General features: G+C 48.3%; 3 protein-coding genes across 5 annotated transcripts in view; 1 reads left to right on the forward strand and 2 right to left on the reverse strand.

The window, feature by feature from the left end:
• Nucleotides 1–1,442: 1,442 nt before the first annotated feature.
• On the forward strand, nucleotides 1,443–3,496 carry LOC108025905 (peptidoglycan-recognition protein LE). The gene is made up of 5 exons (XM_017096590.3): nucleotides 1,443–1,936; nucleotides 1,993–2,292; nucleotides 2,360–2,473; nucleotides 2,885–2,949; nucleotides 3,024–3,496. Exons 1-5 carry the CDS (start codon nucleotides 1,738–1,740, stop codon nucleotides 3,393–3,395), a joined length of 1,050 nt encoding a protein of 349 aa, XP_016952079.1. The 5' UTR covers nucleotides 1,443–1,737; the 3' UTR covers nucleotides 3,396–3,496.
• A 109-nt stretch (nucleotides 3,497–3,605) lies between these two features.
• LOC108025907 (abscission/NoCut checkpoint regulator) lies at nucleotides 3,606–5,125 on the reverse strand. Its single transcript, XM_017096591.3, has 4 exons — nucleotides 4,976–5,125; nucleotides 4,638–4,900; nucleotides 4,106–4,586; nucleotides 3,606–4,030 (listed from the first exon to the last, which is right to left on the reverse strand). Exons 1-4 carry the CDS (start codon nucleotides 5,021–5,023, stop codon nucleotides 3,773–3,775), a joined length of 1,050 nt encoding a protein of 349 aa, XP_016952080.1. The 5' UTR covers nucleotides 5,024–5,125; the 3' UTR covers nucleotides 3,606–3,772.
• A 1,963-nt stretch (nucleotides 5,126–7,088) lies between these two features.
• LOC108025805 (uncharacterized) overlaps nucleotides 7,089–20,995 on the reverse strand; it is a 57,425-nt gene continuing 43,518 nt past the window's right edge. For 2 of the 3 annotated variants that reach the window (XM_044093730.2, XM_044093731.2), the window contains 3 exons: nucleotides 13,162–13,455; nucleotides 11,735–11,863; nucleotides 7,089–11,658 (listed from right to left, as the gene is read on the reverse strand). In XM_044093730.2, the coding sequence (XP_043949665.1) occupies nucleotides 7,096–11,658; nucleotides 11,735–11,863; nucleotides 13,162–13,455 (4,986 nt within the window). In that variant the 3' untranslated portion in view covers nucleotides 7,089–7,095. Of the gene's footprint in view, nucleotides 11,659–11,734; nucleotides 11,864–13,161; nucleotides 13,456–14,080; nucleotides 14,588–19,560; nucleotides 19,850–20,995 lie in introns of those variants that run through there. The other variant, XM_044093729.2, reaches the window with a different exon arrangement.

Consider the following 20,995-nt stretch of genomic DNA (forward strand, 5'->3'; position numbering starts at 1 on the left):
CACGCGGGCAACAGCGTGGGGGGGGGGGGAGGGGGTTTACATCCAACAGATTGCTGGATGCGCGTGTGACCATTTTATTTATCGGAGCTTCGGCGGAAACTCCCCTGTTCCAACTGGTTTTAGTATATTTTATCGGGCGGTACTTTGCGCGGGAAGTTTTTCTTCCATTTTTCCAACTAGTTTTTAAAATTTTGATACTTTTGACTTCCAACTTGGATACTTTTGACTTTCATTCCGACTGAGACAAGGAAGACATTACCAGAAGACTTGTGTTAGTATACTTTATCTTCAAATAAAAAGGCCGAGGTTCAATCCCCAGGGAGTACAGTATGTTGAAGTGGTTGTGTTATAGAAAAAAAATTTAATATATGTCTTGAGTTAGCTAAGAGCCCCACATATTTCAATTACACATATTTTTAAATTAAAATATACCTGATTAAATATATAAAAACCATTTTTTTTGGTAGCCTTCAGTTTTACTTAATTTTTTCTAAAGCTTCTAAAGTTTCAAAAAATACCAAAAATACATCAGTATAAAACTAGTCTTACCAAATTAAATTGGAATTGAGACTCTTCCTTGTAAAAATAATAGCAAAAGTAAATGCAAGGAGAGGCATAGAGCGTAGAACAGCGCAAGAGCAGGAGTGGTCGAGTGGTTGTTTACAGCGCATGAATTAACTTACGATGTTTTGACTAGAGTTGTGGTAACTAGCCCCCCTGCTGAGTGTCCCAACCGAGACGGGTTGAGCCTGCCGTGGGTTTATTATCAAACACGGTGCAGTCACCTAAATTACTTTGAAGCGGCAAAAGCGCGCGCGCAATATGCGCAAAAGCTCCCAACGTCTTGAAAAAGTTTCTATTTTGTACAACCATTCTTCCCAATTTAATTTAAAAAATATATATATTAAATTAATTAAAAATTGAATATGAGCTTAAAAAATTAAAATATCTTAATTTTTAGATTAATACGTTTTCTTTCATTATTTAAAGTTAAAACCCATCGACTTGTTAACAGCTCTCTTGTCAGGTGAACCAAACTGGTTTAAACTTTCTTAACTACTTACAGTAAAAAAATAAAAAATTATAAGAACAAAATTTAAGAATAGGAAGTGTATTTTATTTGCCTATTAATGTCTATTAATATTAACTAAATCTTTTGCTACAGAGAGATCAAAATAAATTAAAAATACAACTTTTTAGTATATTTACGTTATTTACCTGGCACGATCAGCTGATTTTGAATGTTTAGACGCTTTGCGGCTGTGTGAAAGGCGCATTTATGACTAAGACGGAGCGTGCTTACTACAACTCTTTGATCTGATCAGTAGGAAATTTCCCATAAAAGAAGTGATCAAATATTAGAAAACGTAGTGCACAGTGTAAAAAAACGAGTTAAGAACCGCAAGCAATCGATAGTCCCTTTATATCGATACACCGATTTATCGACTGATCGTCGATTCTTAATACAGCATTTAATGCGAATGACTAAATATGCAATAAAAAGCCCCTAGCCTGACAGATATCAATTACAAAGCATATTTCACCACAAAACCCAGGCGTATAATGGTGGAAAGCCTCTGGGAACATCCTTATCTTATCGGCGTGGTGGACACGAGACGACCACTAATCAGAGTATTATAGAGTAGTGCTAACTCATAATATTGATAAACAAAATAAAGGCCAGCCAAGAGGAACACGCGCGTTTATTGGCAGAGAATAGGTGCCAGAACTACGGGAATGTCCGAACCGGGATACAAGAAGCTGAGCGAGGAGAGGACGCGGGAATGGCTGGCCAGCCAGGTGAGCACCTCCACCGAGGACGAGGAGCTGGAGTCCATAGCGGAGTCCTCGGTGGTGGACAGCTTGGACTATGACTACACGGAGGACGATGATAGGGATCAGAATATCAGCACCATGACACTAGGCACCCAGATTGGTAGGTACCTGATCGCAAGTCTTTGCCTAACTAATAATACCCATGTTATCCCGAAGCCACCAAGAAACAGTCCATCATCAGCGACACCATCAGGGACCTGATGAACTCGATCAACAGCATTCAGACGCTGGGCAACGTCAACATCAGCAACTCCACGAACGTCCACATCGGCAATGTGACCAATATCAATGGAAACATACAGATCATAGCCGAGGGCCTGAGCCAAAACCGCAGAGACAGGGATCGTCGATCGCCCCCAAAGCACAGCGGCCCCAAACCAGAGACCCATTTCGATGAGGACTATCAGGATGAGTCGGAGGAAAGGGTGCGATCAGATGTTTTTATCAGGCGACAGAGTAGGCTATTTTTACCGAGAACTATCCTATCAACAAGGTGGTGATAAGGTGCTAATCTCGTTTACAGAGTTCAAAATACCCAAAGAGCTGTGCTCCATCGTTCCGCGCCATTCCTGGCTGGCCCAGAAGCCCATGGAGGATCCTCAGCCCCTGCAGCTCCCCGTTAAATATGTGGTCATCTGTGAGTAGCAAAGAAAGTGGATTCCCCAATTTAAAAATTATTTCTAAAAAAAAAAATTGATGACTCAACAGAATTCCCAATCTCACAAGCTCTTAAAAGTTGGCGCCAAAAACGTAAACCATGAGTTAAACCATTTAAAAATCTGTACAAAACTATGCTGTCTTTTGGGTACTGAAAATATTTTTTAGCCTACTTTTATACACCATTTAAAGTAGTTTCCAAAATTGTTTATAAATGAATAAATAACTTATACAGTGAATACCTTGAGATAAACCTTTTATAACCTTTGTACAAATATGTTGTAGCGTACTATAAGATTCCATTTAAAGCAGTTTTCGAGAGCTTAACCAAGGAATACTTTGTAACTAATTTATTAAACATTTCTATATCTTTTTTTCTTAAAATATGTAGTACATACTGCTACCGAGAGCTCAGAGAAACGCGCTATTAACGTAAGACTTATCCGTGATATGCAAGTGAGTAGTTTTAGACAGTAGTAGTAGATTGCCCTACAGTACATTTATTTATTAATTCCCAATTACAATTTCAGTGCTTCCACATAGAGTCGCGGGGATGGAACGACATTGCGTACAACTTTTTGATCGGCTGTGATGGCAACATTTACGAGGGACGCGGCTGGCATGCGGTGGGCGCCCACACCCTGGGCTACAATAAGATATCGCTCGGGATCAGTTTCATTGGCTGCTTCATGCGGGAACTACCGACAAAGGAAGCTCTGACCATGTGCCGCAATCTGTTGGCCCGCGGCGTGGAGGATGGCCACATATCACCTGACTACAGACTCGTTTGCCACTGCCAGTGCAATTCCACGGAAAGTCCTGGCCGGCAGCTGTACGAAGAGATACAGACATGGCCCCACTTTTACAACATTGAGGAGGAGGAGGAGGAGGAGGAGCAATAAAGGACAAACAAGCACGTTATTCACACACATACCTGATTTAAATGCACCCGAGTTGAGTTTACATCTTTGTTGAAAATTAAATCACACGTTTATAAATTTGACCGCCGTTGGGCACACTCCTTTTGGTACTTGAAACAAAGATAAAAGGAAATGATTATCTTTAAGTGTACCTACCCTCTGATAGCTTGCCAATATTATTTACACACTTGATTAGTCAAAAATAATCTATCTGTGCACCTGTGCACAGGTTTTATTCCACTTCATCAGTAAAAAAAGGGAGAACAGTATACCTTGCATAGATACGAATGAGCTAGCATTACAACAAAATGCTTTCCTTTTGGAAGCGATTTATAATTGTAACAAACTTAACAAGTGCCTTAGAAATGATTTTCCTCCAGCTTTGGCGGCGCTGAATACTTCTCCTTGGCGTGAGCTCTGTACTCCTCATCGTCATCGTGGCACTCCTTATAGCACTGAGCGCAAAAGAGGTCGCCACCGCAGCCGAGGCAACGGAAGACCGCATCCTCGTTGCAAATGTTGCACCAGGGCAGTTCTTCGCTGCCGCTGGGCACCTCGCTATTAATTGGACTAATTTCACTCTGGGTAGTAGTTGGTAGGCGCGATTCGTCCACATACTGGAATGGTAGTTTAATTATAAGTAGGATTTTTGAAGGCCTCTTGCTAGAGGGGAACTGAGAGTGCCCACGAACCTTTTTCATTATATTCTGCAACATGGCCTCCTCATCCTCCTCGTTGTCCACGGCACCGCTCAGCTGGGAGCCCGGTGGCCCAGAGGCACCTGAATCGACGGGTGTGTCGCGCAGAGCTCGCAGACGCCGCTCAATGTCGGAAATCGAGTCGTCCCTCTGCCTGTCGACATTCTGGTCCAACTGGGCTTCCTCCACAAACTGTGCCAGCAAATCCCTCATCTTCTCCTCGTCATTTCTTTGGTCAGTGGACAGCAGCAAGTCCTTCTTGTCGTAGCTGGTCTTATGGGGCACGCCGGTCAGGTTGGCGAGACGGGCACGGATCTCATCGTCTGTGGCATCCACGCGTTTGTAGTCCTGCATTCGCTTGGTCAACGCACTGTCCAGGTTCTCATCAATGTGATCCTCATGATCTTTGGAATGTATAACCGCACTGGAGCTGGGAAGCAAAGCCTCCGGCAGTTCATCAGAAGGCGGGGAGTCACTGGAATGGTAGGAGCTGTAAGAAGGAACCCTGGGCTAGAGATCAACCTACTCAAAGAGCACATCGGCAGCGGAAACCGAACCCACACCCTCTGGACCCTTGGACGGCGGTGGCAGACTGAACTTGGTGACTAAGACCCCGGGCAGGGCCTCGCAATCGATGACTTTTTCGGCATCCGCGCTGGCCTGCAGCTTGGACAGCTTGTCGTAGCATATCAGGCACACATTCAGCACCTTGCCCGAGTGACGGGGCACGGGCATCGGCCTCTTCAGGCACTTGGAGCAGAAGGAGTAGCCGCAGTTCGGGCATCCATACTAATGGGTAATGGTAATGAATAGGTGGGTTAGGTAAACTCCGCTTTCCAAAGATTTATGCAGTTGGACACTTGCTTCCTTGCAGAACAACCCGTACTTGCGACCGCAACCAAAGCAGCTCATTGTTACCAGGAACACCACCTGCCAATGCACATAAACTTCAAATTTGATTTGTTTTGTTTCAAGCAAGATACTTCCAATTGGAGATGCTATCGTGCTGACTCACGACCATTACACGATATACACACTGAGCTGGCACCGATAACGATAGCAACGCTACGTGCGTTCCCACTGCGTTTCCCCACCGACATAGTTTGAAAAAACTGATTTTGCATGGCGGAAAAATTGTCTTCGATTTTAGTCATAAATACGATATTCAGATTTTACTAAAAAATACGATTTTTCCCTCCAGTTTTTTAGCTGTAGCTAAAAGACCGACTGTTTTTAGCAGCTTACTAGCTATGCTAACGATCCCAATCATTTTAAGGGAAATTTATTTTTTTAACCATTTTCGATTTTTTGTAAGGGGGGGCATCAGGATTTTTTGCAAAAATTCAAAAAGGTCAAAAACGCGCAGATTTTAATGCCATTTGATTGGAAATGAAGCAACGAGTTCAACGAGGTATGACATTCGCCGATCTGACTTATATTTTCTTTACTGCAGCCAAGAAACAGATTTTTAATGGCGGAAAAATGGTCTTCGATTTTTGTCATAAATACGATATTCAGATTTTAGTAAAAAATACGATTTTTCCCACCCGTTTTTTAGCTGTAGTTTTGTCAAATCAAGGCGAAAAAAAGGTTTTCGATTTTTTGTAAGGGGGGGCATCGAGATTTTTTGCAAAAATTGAAAAAAGTAAAAAACGCGCAGATTTTAATGCCATTTGATTGGAAATTAAGCAACGAGCTCAACGAGGTATGACATTCGCCGATCTGACTTATATTTTATTTACTGCAGCCAAAAAACTGATTTTTTATGGCGAAAAAATGGATTTCCGGTCTTGTCAAAAATGCGAGATTTAGAATTAGTCAGCAGGTAATTCAAAAACCGACTGGCTTGAGCGTCTTAATTTTTTGACCAAGTTTTGCATTTCTTTGGAACGTCTGGAGTGAACCACAAAATGAAAAAGACGTAGTTTTTTTTATTCATTTATTTAGAAAAATTAATTCTTTACCATTCTTGTGGATGCTTGACATCTCTTTTCTCGCTTCTCGTAGGCTGCAAAGAGAAATCTTTTTTTTAAAAATCATTTTAAAAATATGTAATCTCTATAGAATAAGGTATAAATTGTAAAAGTAGTATAAACACTATAAATACACGGAATCGTTTAAATGCACAACACACAAAAGTGGGCTTACTCTTAGCCTAATTAAGTACGAAAATTACAAAAAATCTAAAAAAATCGTTGCTTAAACTACAACTATAAATTATAAAAAAAATGTGTAAAAAAATGTAGATGCGAGTGTCGTTGGACAACAGCACGCACAAGGAAGCTCAGCGACTGAGTTTCGAACTGCTGGCGTCACACACACAAAAAATAAATCGTATTTCCTAAGCTAGGTAAAAAATGTAATTAAAATTCGTTGTGGAAAAAAAACACTTATGCGACTGATGGAGGGGCTGGCCAGGCTTTGGGCGGGTGTTTTAGTATCTGGGAATGCATTTGGTCGAGCGATCGATGTCCAAGGGGGCGACGTGCGGCCTTGAGCGGGTTGCAGCCGGAGCAGCGGATGGTTGGGTGTCCACCACTGCATCCTCTGGAACCCCTTCAAGGCCCGGGCAAGTATACGTGTAGGCGTGGATGGGCGTGTACAATATGCTTGTGTGCGTGTGCTTGGGGACATGGACACGGCTGTGGGTGGCGATGGGTGGTGGGCGGTGGGCGGTTGGCGGTGATTGATGGTGGGTGGGTGGTGTGTCACAGCGGGAACTTCTCATGTGGAACCATAGAAGGACTGTGTTCCCCCTCCGTTGCGGCGTTCCAATTCCCGATCCCCGGCTCCTCTTCAGACCTGGCAGCTCCATCTCGATCGCATCCTAAGTCCTAGGTATGTGTAACCATGCTATGTACATCCTTGGCGGATCCTTATTGGCGACGTGGCAGCATTGCATTGCTTGAGATTAACGGGTTCCATGTACGGCTAGAAAGTTGCACTAGAGCTGGTGGCTTGTCAGCGTGCTGATCGAATCATCATCATCTGCGCTGGTTCAGCATCTGCAGGTAGTACTCGCAGTTGGTGCAGTACACCGCCGGCGCGATCACGTGCCGCTTGCGGCACAGGTTGCACTCGACGGCCTTGGCCGAGGCCTTCACGATGGCATTGTTGTAGACGCGGGTGGGTATGGCGGTGATGGCGGCCGAGGAGTTGGCCCCCGCCGCCGCCGGCGCTCCGGCTCCTGGGGCTCCTGGGGCTCCGGCTCCGGCACCCGGTGCTCCTGATCCCGATCCCGCCTCGGGCAGGCCGTTCTTCTGCGGCGGCGGTGGTGGTGGCGGCAGGCAGTCGGCCTCGCCCTTGGTGCCCGGCTCGAAGCTCACTTTCTTCTGGACGGGCTTAGCCATCAACTGCTGCTGCTGCTGTTGCTGCAATTGCTGCAGCTGCTGGGCATTGGGCAGGGGGTAGTAGGGTCCTGCTGCTGTTGCTGGCGCCGCTGGCTGGTAGCCATGTGGCAGGGGCACTCGCTGGTAGGGCGAGGGCAGAGGCACTTGCTCGGTGGCCGCCACATTGCCATTGCTGAAGTAGCCCAGGCTAAGTTGCTGGGTAGCCTGCTGCTGCTGCTGCTGCTGTTGCTGCTGCTGCATCTGTTGCTGTTGCTGCTGCAGCTGCTGGTGCTTCTGCAGGTGCACCGAGTAGCTGCCCAGCTGCGGATGATGCAGGGGACGCGGCATGGTGGTGTACTGCGCGTCCATTTGCTGCAAGTGCTGCTGGCTGGCTATGCCGCTCATGCTGGTGCGATGTTGCTGCTGCTGGCGTAGCAGCTCCTGATGTTGCTGCTGCTGCTGTTGTTGCTGCTGCTGCTGCTGTTGCATCCTCTGCACATATCGCTGCATGTCTGCTGCGGCTGCTGCTGGTCTGCCCAGCATGGGCGATGGTTGCTGCTGCTGCTGCTGCAATTGCTGCTGCAACTGTTGCTGCTGCTGCTGCTGCTGCTGCTGCTGCTGCTGCTGCTGTTGTTGCATCTGCTGTCGCGGCTGCGCCTCTGTCTGCAACCTCAGCATGTTCTGCTGCTGCTGCTGGATCATCTGGGCCGTCACCTTCTCGTTGGGATGCTGGGCCGTCCGCAGCACCCGCTCCAGTATGGGATTGGGTATGAAGTCGTCGTCCTCCTCGTTGCCAGCGGTGGCCACCAGGATCACCTGGTCGCAGAAGGACACACTCTTCTTCTTCACCCGCTTGGGCGGCGCAATGGCGCCGCCGTTCTGGTTCAGCGTCTGCTGCACCATGGTGTTCAGCAGCTCCACCTCGCGTATCTCCTCGGCTATCTGGGATTGGCTCATCTCGTACTTGGGCTTGGGCAGCAGTTGGTGGGCGGCGGGCAGGCTGCTCCTCGCCGGAGCCGGCATCGAGTCCACCTCATCCACATCCAACTTGGCACTGGGCAGACCGTTCATCTGGGTGCGCAGCTGCCCAGTGGGCTGGCCTGGGCCGGGCTGGGAGAGCAGCTCCTGCGAGGCATAGGAGCGGATGGAGGTCTGCTCGAAGCGGTGGGCCAGGTCCCGGACACTGGACGGCGACGAGGCCTCCAGCTTGCGCTGCATGGCCCTCAGATCGTTGGCCTGCTTGGCCTGCAGCTCCTTCAGCCAGGTGGCATCTGCCGTGGAGCCCGGCTGTCCAGCCTGCTCCTTCCTCATCTTGAGCAGATGCTGGCGCTGTTGCAGCTGGGCCAGAATGCTGGTGGTGCCCTCCAGGGAGTCCAGCTGCTGGCGCTGATGCTTGCTGGCCGCCTCCAGGGCCTGCAGTTGGCTCAGCTGCTGGTTCAGCGGCTCCAGATCCAGTTCCGGCGGCGGTGGTGGCGGGAAATCCTCGCTAGCCTGCCGCGAATGGCAGGCGGAGTGCGGCGGACTGGGATAGGGGGGCAGTTCCATGGGCGGCGGCAGGGGCAGCTCATCCTGGCCGGCCAGCATCTGCAGATCCTTCAGCGGACTCTGCTCCGAGTGGACCTGGGCACAGGTGGTGATGATCGTCTGGCAGGAGTCCTCGCTGATCGAGGTGTTCGAGCTCATGGCCGACAGGTTGGACAGGTTGGCCTCGTGGTGGAACTGCTGCTGCTGTTGCTGCTGCTGCTGGGGGGTCAGGCTGGAGCTGGTCCTCATGGGCGGCGGTGGCGCCACCTTGGGCACCATGGTCAGCTGCCTGCCGCTGCCGTGGAAGCTCTTGCGCATCAGCTTGCTGCGCTCCAGATTCGGGTTGGGGTTGCTGCCCGCACCCGAGTGGGAGCCCGAGCCGGAGCCCGGGTAATCGAAGTGTCCCTCGGAGATGTAGCCACTCATGCCGTGGCCGTGCTTGCCCAGGCCCACGCCGCTGTCGTCCACGGAGCTGCCCAGCAGGGTGCCGGCCGCCGTGGTCGTCCCCCCGCCACCCTGGACGGGATAGTGGGGATGATGGGTCATCATGCCGGCGTTGGCCGCCACATCGTCCACCGCCTCGGTGAGATCGGGCATGGAGCGGTTCTTGCGGCGGATAAGCCCGCCCATGAGCAGCTTCCGCCGGATCTTGTGCTGCTTCTTGCCGCTCTTGTCCTTCTCCTTCTTCTCGTCCTTGTCCTCCTTGTGCTTCTTCAGAGTGTCCTTGGCATTGACCAGCAGCGTCTCGGTGAGCGAGAACTCGCGGGTCAGCTTGTTGCGATCCTCGCTGCGACTGCGCTTCTCCTTCTCCTTGTCCTTGTCCTTGCGCCCGAACAGGGAGCGGCCCTCCCGCTCCGGCTTCCCCGGACTGGCGGCCACCTGCTTCTCCTGCTCGTACTCGATGGCATTGTCATCGCAGGCCGCGGCGGCGACGGCGGAGGCGGAGGCGGAGGCCAGCGCCTTCAGCGGGCTCTTTCGCTTGGGCAGCGTGGCATAGATCTCGATGCTGGCCGGGATCTGCTGCTGGATGTGCTGTATCTGCTGGATCTGCTGCAGCTGCTGGAACTGCAGCTGCTGCTCCTTCTCCAGCGTGCGATCCTTGCTGTTCTGGCGCACGTGCTTCACGCTGCTGGTGCTGCCCTCGCGCATGTGCTTCAGCTCGGGCATGCCCTCCGTTTCCGCCCCCTTCTCGACGAGAATGCGGCGGTGCAGGCTCCTGGCCCGCATCACGCACGTGTTGTGCTTCATCCGCGCGAAGGTCATGGTGTGCGGATTGCTGTACGGGGCATCCATGGCGGCCCGTGCCCGTCCAGCTGCCGCATTGCAGAGCACCAGGGCCGTCTCCAGATCATGCGACTCCTCCACCAGACGCGACTTCTCCAGCAGCTGGTCCGCCTCGTGGCACAGCTTCTCGCAGTCCCCGGAAAGGGCCAACTGTCCGTGGATGTGACCAACACCACCATTCGGCACCATGGTGCCCATGGCCGCCTCGGGTATCTTGGCCAGCTGGGGATTCAGGGCATGCTTCGGCGGATACGAGTCCGTGGAGCTCAGCGAGAAGGAGTCGTAGCCCGGGTCATAGGGCAGGCCATGACGCGTGGGACTCTGGGGCACCGCTGCCACGCCCCTCTTGGCCACCATGTACAAATAGGGATTGTCCAGCGTGGTGGAACTGGCCGAGCTGGCGCTGTTCCGATCCCCCGACCAGTTGCCCGAATCCCGCCGACGCGGCTGGTTCAGGTGCTCCGGCATGGTGAGTCCATCGCTGGGCGGGGAGCTGCCATTGGAGGAGGCGTGTCCGGAACTGGATTCCGCGCTGTGGCTGCGCTGCAGCTGCAGGTGCTGCCGCCTGGCCAGCTGGGCACTCAGCACCGCCTCAATGGGCTTCCTGCTGAGGAAGCCCCCATCCTTGTCCGCACTCGGTGGTGGAGTTGCTGCTCCTGCTCCTGCTGCTCCTCCTATTTTGTCCTGGATTACACTCAAATTCTGGTACTGGGCACTCAGCACATGCTCCACTGTTTTGCGACTGATGTAGGCGTCCGTTTCATCGGTGGCCATCAGGTAGCCCGGGAAGATGCTCTTCTGGATCACGCTCAGGTTCTGGTAATCATTGGTGGGCGTCCTCAGGGGCGTGGGCGTGATGGCCCTCCTGGTGCTGCCCAGACTGGGCTTCTCGGGACTGGGCGTCACGGCGCGGCGCACCACGGAGGCGCCACCAGTTGGAGCACTCGCCGGCATGGCCACGTCCAGGTGGTTCGCCAGACCTCCATTGCCGTTCAGGCCACCATTCACCGCCACCGGCTGCTGGGGTACGGCGTAGAGCAGCAGCAGCGGCTGATACCTTCCGCGACTGCACTTGTCCACCACGCCCTCCCAGCTGGGACCCACCTCCTTCACGTTGGCATCGTCGAAGTACACCCACACCTTGAGCTTGGTGTGGAAGAAGAAGGTGGTGTAGTGCTTGCCGTAGTAGGAGACGATCCCCACCAGCTCGTGCTGGGTCTGCTGGGCCCAGCGCTGCTCGCTGACCTGGTGGAAGACGTCGCCCAGGCGCAGGCTGGTGCCCACGGCCTTCAGAACGGCGTGCACCTGGTCAGCCGCCGGTCGCTCCGAGTCCCAAACGATGCCGATGGACACCACATCCGGTCGGTTGAGCAGGGCTCGGCATATGCCAATCTTGGCGCCGCAGGTGTTCTGTATTGGATGGCATATATATTAGTTACAGGAGGGAGTTAACCATTTATAAGGTGATTATGGAGTGACTACTCACCGGACAATCGCGTATGTCGCCCATGTTGCCGGCGGCCCTCAGGAGCTGGCCGAAGCTCAGCTGCTGGTGGGACTGCAGGGCCAGACTCTTCTGGGAGGTCAAAGCCGAGGCCGAGACGTAGTGCACCATCTGCGGGGGGTAGGGAGAGCGGAGATCATTAGCTGGCTGCGGAATATGGTCAAGACGGAAGTGCTACGCCCACTAGGCCACGACTCTACCGATTCTTGTGATTCTACTGGTTCTACTCATTCATCTGGCACGTGCTGACGTCAGCCTGAGGTATGTGGTGTAGCGTTGATAATGGAACCCCTTTTAAGGGACCAACTGGTCCGCCATCTGCATGTGCATGGCACTAGCCCATAACCCGTTTGCCCAGACCAGATCGGTCACAATCTCGCCCAGCTAACTGTTCTCCGGCGGGGAGACAGGCGGCAGACACCCAAGACACCCAAGAGACGGCCAGTGCAACGTGGAGTGCTGCAGGTGCTCGGCTCCAAACGGGAACCCACGCCGCGAGCTTGGCTCCGATTCGATCACCGATCGTATCTGCGATCTGCTAGTGCGATCGGGGGACCGGCAAACGGGTTCTCTACACAGGCAGAAAAGTTCAGGGATTGTCGAGAAATTAAACTGTATTACGCATTTCCAGTTTCCATAAGGTTAGGAACATAACTTTAAAGAATGAAAAGGCAGCCCTATAAAAACCCCCAATAAAATAAGAACCCTAATTGTTTACGCATTTCAGCTGTACAAAATGTTAGGAACTTAACCTATAAGGAAGGAAAAGGCAACCCTACAAAAATGCCTATTATATGATCATCCTTATTATTTTAACGCACAAAAATGTTAGGAGTTTTTGGTTTCTTTAAGAAAAGGAAAGCCTATTAAAAACCTATATTTTATTATATATATTATCATCCCTATAATTGTACTTAAGTATTTATGTTTTTAAAGAAGAGCTAACCCTATGAAAATCCCCATTATCTTTATCATCCTTAATATTTTTTTAACTCTTACTTTAGTTAATTTTGGCAACTTAGGCAAAGCTTAGACCTAAGCTCACTGCCAAATATAAGTCAGAACCATTAAGTGGAATAATAACGATGCAAATTGTATGCGAAAGTGGAACAAAAACCGAGAAACAAGTCAGGTGGGTATTAAAAATACAAAGCAGAACCAAAAAGCGAAATCTTAAGATCTGTTAATCTCTTCCGCTGATAATATTGTATTATTTATGGTTTCTTATAGGGGGCACTCAATATTTTATTATAATTATGAACTTTAAAGGTTCTATTAACATGGATTTAAGTATGGAAGTGTGATTTCTACTTTGAAAGGGGCCTTTTAAAAGGTTCTCTGGCTTGTGCAACTTTAGGGTGGGCTCTTTTTTGATGATGGATACCTCTTGAACCAAGAACTAGACTCACCTGGGTGAAGGGCAGCTGCTCGGAGTTGGCTCCGCACTTGCAGACGCTCTGCTCGATGACGCGCATGGCGAACCTCCGGTGGGCGATGCAGGCGGAGGACTCGCAGGAGTCGCCGTCGTCCGGCGAAATGTGCGAGTGGACGCGGTGCAGCAGCAGTTCGAAGCACTCGGCGGCATCCCCCAGGCATCCGAGGGGGAATCTCCGTCCCGCCAGGGGACCACTGGCCAAGGCCCGACGCAGTGGCTCCGGGCACAAGGCAGGCTCCGAGCTGGTCTGCAGCTGCTGGAAGAGTTCCTGTTTTGGGGAGGGCAAAAATAAAATGGTTAGAGATTTGGTCTGAGAAGATTTCACAGCTTAAATCTATCTTTTCCTTGGTAAGACATTGCTGAGTGGTTATAACGCTTCTTGTAGCTAATCTTATCTGACTTTCTTAGATGTACTTAAGCTTACTTGGCAACGTACGTGTAAAAAGGTTTAAAATATAAAGTATTTCCTGCATTACACTAGTATTAAATAGCATTAAATAAGCATTTTAATACATTTAAATATTAAAAAATGTATTTTTAAATACTGGTAATAGTATATCATAAATCATGCTATTGCTAGCTTAATTTAATTTAAAAGAAAACTATAGGTAATATTTCAAGAGTCTGCCATCGAGTGAGAGAGTAAGATTTTAAATATATTATAAATATTTTCATAATACTTTATAATCACAGATAAAATATATATATATATTTTAAAAGTCGAAAAGATTAACATCTTTTCATAAATAATATACATGTTATTTATAAATAAGGAAATAATAATAATAAATATTAAATATATTTTTTGTAAATAAAATCTCCTTATTTAACTTATAACTACTTTATATATTTCCTATAAAAAGGGAAGTCTAGCAGAGATTCCCTGGACTTACAATGACCGCATTGATGCAGCGATCCCGCTCCGAATTTCCCGAGATGTTGATGTTGCTGCCGTTGATGCTGCCATTGCCAGTGACATTTCCATTGCCATTTCCATTATTGGTATAACCCATGACGGCCAACTCCACGCTGCTGGCCACTTTGGCCAGGGCGCTGACCGACTTCTGCTTGGACTGCTGGCGGGTCAAGGTGGCCGACTTGTCGGCTCCGTCCAGGATGAGTTTCCGCGGACTGCTCCTGGGCAGGGTGCCGCCATTGTTGCTGATCAAGTGGCTCAGCTGGGGGTGGTGAATCTGCCCGGGCACGGAAACAGGTGCCGATGCTGTGGCTGGCGAGGTGGTACTGGGCGATCCTGCTCCTGCTCCTGCTCCTGCTCCTGCTCCTCCTGCTGGAGCCACTGCGCCGCCCACCACACTGGTGGGTTCCTTCCTCTTGTAGCGGAACTTGATCATCTTGTCGTTGTCCGGTAATCAGAGCCTCCTCAAAGAGCCTCCATGTCACTGTGGAAATGGGTTTTAAAAAAATGCTTAGCTTTTTCCTTTTTTCCCCCTTTTTTTTGGCCAGTCGGGGTGTTAAGTGTTATATTCTCTAGTCAGCTCGAAAATGGAGGAAGTCAGCCAGCGGAAGTGCAGGCAAAAGTGCAAAGTCAGCCCCCAAAAAGCGACAAATTGCAACCTGCAACCCCCAGCAATTAAAGAGGAAGTTAATAGCCAGGCGAGGCAATTAAAGGTGCACACTCGATATGGTATCGTATCGTATCGTATCGTATGGGATCGAATCGAATCGAATCGGATCGATAACAGCTGCGACAGGTTTTTGGACCATCATTTGGCACACCCTAAGACTGGACTTGACTTTCGCTTTTGGCCTGCTCTCGACCTCATTTGCGGCCAATCGAAAGTTTCGCCAGCAAACCGGTCCATAATCCAACAATCCACCGAGACAAAGTTCTCCGGCCCCAGAAAAGTCAGTGGAGTCGATTCAGCGGTTTCCGAGGAAAACGGCCAACCCAAAAGGCAGCAAACTGCATGTGCAGGCAGGGGGGGTTAAGGGGTTAGCCGGCGAGCGGTAAAGCGGTCTAATGTTGCCGCCTGACAACCGCTGACGCCTTGAAAATAAAGTGCCACTCGATGGAACCCGAGACCCGGGGCTCCGGCCCGAGTCAATGGAGTTGCGGGGCCTCCAGAGGGGCCCAAGGGGCTCCAGAATGACGCCATATGCGACATATGGCTGAGATCTGTAAACGCCTTTTGCCGTCTCTGCTGCCAATTACAATTGTTTGGCCCAAAGCAACGGCAACCCGACACGAACAATGAGTCGGCCCGAAATGCAGACCCCTATGCACAGAACATAATGTTGAGGGGCTTTCAAGAGCCAGAGAAAAATATATGAAAGCTGACATATGATTGATCATAAATATCATTAAAAAAATGTTCAAATGATTATTTCGATTTGAAAATTAATTTTTCATTTTTTTTAAACTGATTGATTATTTTTTAAGTGCTTTTGTGCATTTAAGTACATGCGAAAATACACAAAGATCGGTTTTCGCACACGCCATACTTGGCATCGAATTGGGACTGGCATCGGCACCATTAACACTTGTCAACTGTTCGAGTTTTGGCAACGGGCAAATGGGAGGGGTTAAGCGGTTTGAGTTGTGAGCTCATCAGCTTACACTGGCCTACACTAGGCTGCAAGGGTGAGATTTCAAGTTCAAGTAGGGGGAAAAACACACGGTCAGTGAATATCAAATAAAAATGGAGGGGCAACAAGGTGCATTTACAATCGATTGGAAGAGGAAAAACCACATTAACCATATTATCTTCAGCCGAAATTCCTGGTAAATATATATACATAAATGTGGCTATATTTTTTAGTGCCTCCCCTGGAGTTACATGCACTTTGGGTGACAGTTCTGGGTTTTATGGCCGGCGATCTGGCCCGAAACATAAAAAATGTTTAATAAGCGGAAAAGCCGCCGCTGGCGAGCGGAAGTTCGGACAGGGAAAACCCAGTGATTTCCAGTTTTAGTACATTTCCCTCGCCCCGCCTAATTGTTTTTCCAGCTAAAGTGCAGCGGCGGTTCCTGCCCCCGTCGGTGGTTGTATGATTGCCCGTTCGGTGGACAAAACAGTTGCATGCTAATTAGTTCAGGGGGCTCAAAATCACATGTCACGCTCTTTAATTCCCGCCTTTGGGATCTTGGGCTTTTGGGCCACCAAACCACTGGACCAAACTGTTGCCACATACGGCCGAAAAAAAGTGCAAGTTGGCGAATCATTTAGGCCACGTAATTAGCCAGCAATTGGCCAACAACTTGCGCCAGGGGATAGATCATGAAATGCGATCACTTCGGATGGCAACTCTAAATGGAACTACTTGGGCTCTTCTCCGCTTGAAAATGGTTGGCTAATTGTGTGGTTAATTAAGTGATTTCCAGGGAATTTGGCTGGTAATCAGAGGTAAAGTGATGTTAAACAGGGGATTAGCTTTGCATTAAGCCAGCACTTTGCAGGTAATATCATTGATATTACTGAAATTACATTTATTTTCAGAGGAACTACCTTTATTTAGGGGAATACTGTAATAGTTTATCAAATTTTTTGTTTAGTTAAATGATTTCAGGGGAATTCTGCTTGCTGACAGAGTAAAATTACATAAAATAGGGGATATTCTTCATAAGAAACCAGCACTTTAAATGGCATTATCACAGCTATATTATTTTTGAATTGAATTTGAATTGAAATATATTGTAAGGGAACTTTTAATTATAATATTCTACTATTTATCTGGAATGATGGTTTATAGTTTTTCTTTGGGATCTATATTTATATTTCAAAAATGAATTTGCATTAGACTGATTTTTTTTTTAAAGAGATTTATATTGATATTATTAAAACTAAATTATTTGGCCAGGCAAACAGTAAGTATATCATTCTACAATTTATCTGGAACTATGGCTTATAGTTTGCTCTTTCGAATCTATATTTATTTTTCAAAGAAACTCAAAATTCATTTGCATTAGCCTGATTTCTTGCCCTCCATTGTGTGGATCGTGTCTCGAGTTTGATTTGCTCTTTCGCCTTTTGCCCGCCTTTGATTTGTGACTCGAGTATTGAGTTTGAGTCTTGAGTCTCGCGACTCGAGACTCGAGACTCGAGACTCGAGACTCGAGATTGGAGATCCGATGAGGCGACACCGAACTGGCAGTCCTTGGGACCCCCGCCGACACTATTTATAGATCGGGGCTTTGGGACTTTGGCTTGCCGATCGCAGATACACACTGCGCACTTAGAGATACAGATACAGAAACGTTTGGCGAGCTTTGGCGCGCTGTATCGCAAATGCAAAACAAGTTGGCTGGCCTGCGCTCAAAATGTTTTCATTTATTGTTATTACTTCTTGTTATTGCTGCTGGCTTCTGTAGTTGCTATTTCTGTGGCTTATAATATTTCTCTCGTTTTTTTCGCAAACCTGATGATTTATGGGCTTGATTGTTAAGCCAGAAGCGGGGGCCTAAACGCTGGCTTTAGCCGAGTGTGTCTGCTTCCGCAATTACAGCGGCCACAAAGAGCCAGAACTGACCTTTTTCTCAGCCAGATTGAGACAAAGAGCGACTACCTGGGCTCTCGGCCCAAATGTGGGAACAACACACGTGCAACGGCCCACCAGCAACCTGCAACCTGCCACCAGCAACTGGCAACGGGCAACTTGCAGCCCATGTTGCAGATGTCTCGGCTCGAGAATCCAGCAGCGAAAACAGCGATGGCAGGCAGATAAATGAGGCATAGAAAAAGGAGGGTTCCTGGCTTTTTGGCACTGAGATTGCGAACGATGGGAAACTGAGACAACAGGTTTTGCTTAACAAAACAGATGGTAATAGCAGGGAAAACTGCTGGAAAATCGTTGGATCCGATGGGGAGAGAAAGAATTACTAGGATAGTCAGGTTGTATTAGGTATAATAGCATTTGAAATCCCAAAAGCTACATATTGCCTTAAAAATCATGGATCTTTAGGATTATATATGGTTTTGATTGGAAATAAAAAAGTTATTTAAAATGGTATCTTAGAAACCCATAGTAAATTTAAATAAAAGCCCATTTAAGATCCTAAAGTAATGTTTTTTTTAGGATTATATAGTGATGTTTATAGGGGTTTATATGTTGTTAGGATCCCAAAATACCAAATTCCTTTAAAAAAATCCAGAAATATTTTGATAAGCTGATGGATACTTGGATATGATCTTAAGATCTTAAGAACCTCAAGTAATATTGAATATTTTACCATTAAAGATCCTAAAATAAAGGAATTCCTTTAAAAAATTCAAAGTTATTTTGAAGAATTATAGATAGATCATGGAACAAGTTTTAAAAGTTGTATCCTAGGAAGCCCAAGACATATAAAATACACGACCATTTGGGACCCCAAAATAAAAATATTCAAAATTATTCAAAATGCTATATGGAACCTTGTCATATGAAAATCTCTGGGCTTTCCAAGACCTCTTCCCCCCGCCCAGAAAGGTGAAAGGGGCAGTGGCAGTGCGACGACGACAACCTGTGGCTGTGTGGTGATTTCCGCACGTGAGGCGACTGCCAAACACCCAGCTAATGGCTATATCTTTCCACTCGCATATTTACATATGCCAGGCAGGCGTCGGAGGCCCAAGAATTAACCATAAATACACAAATCTGCCGCTTAATATGCGACTGGGGCAGAAGAGTCGAAGAAGGCGAAGAAGTCGAAGAAGGCGAAGAAGTCGAAGAAGTCGCCGAAGAAGTGGCGGCATTCTGATGGCCATGATAATATTGGTAATGATGATGATGGCCGGGCTAGTGACAAACGGCTGGAGTGGCGAGAAGGAACCCAACTTCGGGCTGAGGGCCTGCATTTCAATTGAGGGAGTGGAGTGCAGCGGCTTGTCCATGCAAATTGTAAACTCCAAGCGAAACACTCCCCATTTGGAAGCGAAAAAAAAGCGCAGATCGCTGATCGCAGATCGCAGATCGCGTGTTGCCCTGGACTTTCCCTAGGGAAACGCAGGGGTCTTGAGAAATCGTAATACCTATTTGCGGCGAGGCTGCGTGCGGCGCACAGATTAATCGTTAATCAGCAGCATAAATGCATCAGGAGAGTGCCCACTGTACCCGCCCGGCTACAGGTTTCCACGAAGGCTGTGCGGGCTGCCAGGCATTTACATACCAAAAGATCTTCACAAAAGGTGAGGGAAAACAAGTTGCCAGTCGGCGGTTGGCGGTTGGCGGTCTTAAACCACTCGGAGACCGCTATGATTTCTTAAGCGAACCGGACCCACATGCCCGACGAATATCAAAGAATCAATAGGCAACCAAAACAGGTAATTCCATGTGAACAGCAGCGAACTAAGATCGTTTTTGGAGACCTCCTTTACTTGATAAGCCCCAAGAACTGGCCAAAAATCGCAGTCTTTTGTTTAAGTCTTCCACTTACGCAAACATTTCTTGTTCTCTGTGTATATTCCAATGATTTATCTTGATCTCAGCACAACTCGGTAACGCTTTGTATTTGATATTTATATATTTTGGGGGGTTAAACTTTTTCGCAGGCACCAGAACAAAAAATGAGTTCTATTCGAAGTTGTTAGGAATCAGCATTTGGCGTTTCTCTTTGCCGCGCGCGCAATTCTACACTCCGGTTTCCAGCGGGGATTCGATTCTGGCTGGGATTTGTGGGTAGAGCGAGCGACCGCCGATTAAAACACGTCCGTCGACTGCTGAATTTGCCTCGCAACTGAAACTCGTTTGGCTTTCGGATGGCCAGAAGAGCGGCCGGGAGAGATGTTTGGCCAAGAGCGGACTCACGGCAGAGGCAGAGGCTGGCGGGAGAAACTGGTTTTCCAGGGGAACAAGAACTTCAGTTATATCAACAGTGCGCGCTGAACTCACCTGAGCAAACCTGAGAAACGCGAGAAACCCGAACCCGAACCCGAACCCGAACCCGAATCCGAGCTCGAAAACGGGGGAGTTTGTCTTGTAGTAGGCCAAACAGGTAAATTTCTGGGCAGGTAAGCGACGAATCTCTTTCTCTCCGCTCTTGAGACTCTCCACTCTCGCAGAAACACCCTGTGCTCCTCAGAGATTTACCTCCAGGCGCATGACAAATGCAAGAAAAGACCCCATCATCTTGCAACTTAGATAATAGTGGAGAATCATTTTATAGGGGCGACCAGAGTCCAGAGACCTAAAACCAAAGACCAGTCTTGGAGTCTGTGGCCATGGTTGCGCAGATCTCTGCAGATCTTGGATTTATGAGTCAGCCTGTAAAGGCGGAAACGCCAGCGAAACGCGTGCGCATGCGCATGCGCAACCCTACGAAAGCGAAAAAAAACCTGAAAAAACCGCTGCGATTCCCTGGAAAACCTTAATAAATTCGATCAACCATAAAACGTGTGGGCCAAATAATACGATTAAGACGAAGCGAAGGAAAAATCTGGGTTTTATCTCGCTGGTGGGTGAGTGCAGTGGTAAGAGCCACACACGTTATCGTGTGTCAGGGAGATGGCGATGCTGCAGTTTAGTTCCCAAAAAAGAAACAAAAGGCCCCTTTCTTCGCTGGGTTCAAAGTTGGCTTTAAGACCATCCACCCGCCAACGAGTCCATGACTCAAAAAGAAGCGAGAGTGGGGCCTCGAAGCTGGAGTCCAGGTGTGACTCATGGGGAGACTGCGGCAGTGCAGGGCCCGTTGATTGATGGCGTCCCAGATCAATTGCCCAAGACACCCAGATGCAGCAGCGAAAGGAACTGCATTGCACACAGGTGCACAAAGAAATACGTGAAAAAGATACCCACTTATTGTCTAAAACATGATTAGTATTTTTTGTATTATCTCTAAAATATTAAAAAAAAAATATATATATTACCAACCT

The sequence above is a fragment of the Drosophila biarmipes genome, chromosome X (assembly GCF_025231255.1).
Source record: "Drosophila biarmipes strain raj3 chromosome X, RU_DBia_V1.1, whole genome shotgun sequence".
In the NCBI taxonomy this organism is placed as follows: Eukaryota; Metazoa; Arthropoda; class Insecta; order Diptera; family Drosophilidae; genus Drosophila; species Drosophila biarmipes.

Excerpts from the sequence above, each read along its gene's own strand:
- LOC108025905 (XM_017096590.3), top strand. The coding sequence starts at position 1,738 with ATGTCCGAACCGGGATACAAGAAGCTGAGCGAGGAGAGGACGCGGGAA. Across the intron at positions 1,937-1,992 it reads GACACTAGGCACCCAGATTG|CCACCAAGAAACAGTCCATC; the intron begins GTAGGTACCTGA and ends GTTATCCCGAAG. Across the intron at positions 2,293-2,359 it reads TGTTTTTATCAGGCGACAGA|AGTTCAAAATACCCAAAGAG; the intron begins GTAGGCTATTTT and ends TCTCGTTTACAG.
- LOC108025907 (XM_017096591.3), bottom strand. The coding sequence starts at position 5,023 with ATGAGCTGCTTTGGTTGCGGTCGCAAGTACGGGTTGTTCTGCAAGGAA. Across the intron at positions 4,587-4,637 it reads GCTGCCGATGTGCTCTTTGA|TGACTCCCCGCCTTCTGATG; the intron begins GTAGGTTGATCT and ends CTACCATTCCAG. Across the intron at positions 4,031-4,105 it reads TGCAGAATATAATGAAAAAG|TATGTGGACGAATCGCGCCT; the intron begins GTTCGTGGGCAC and ends CTACCATTCCAG.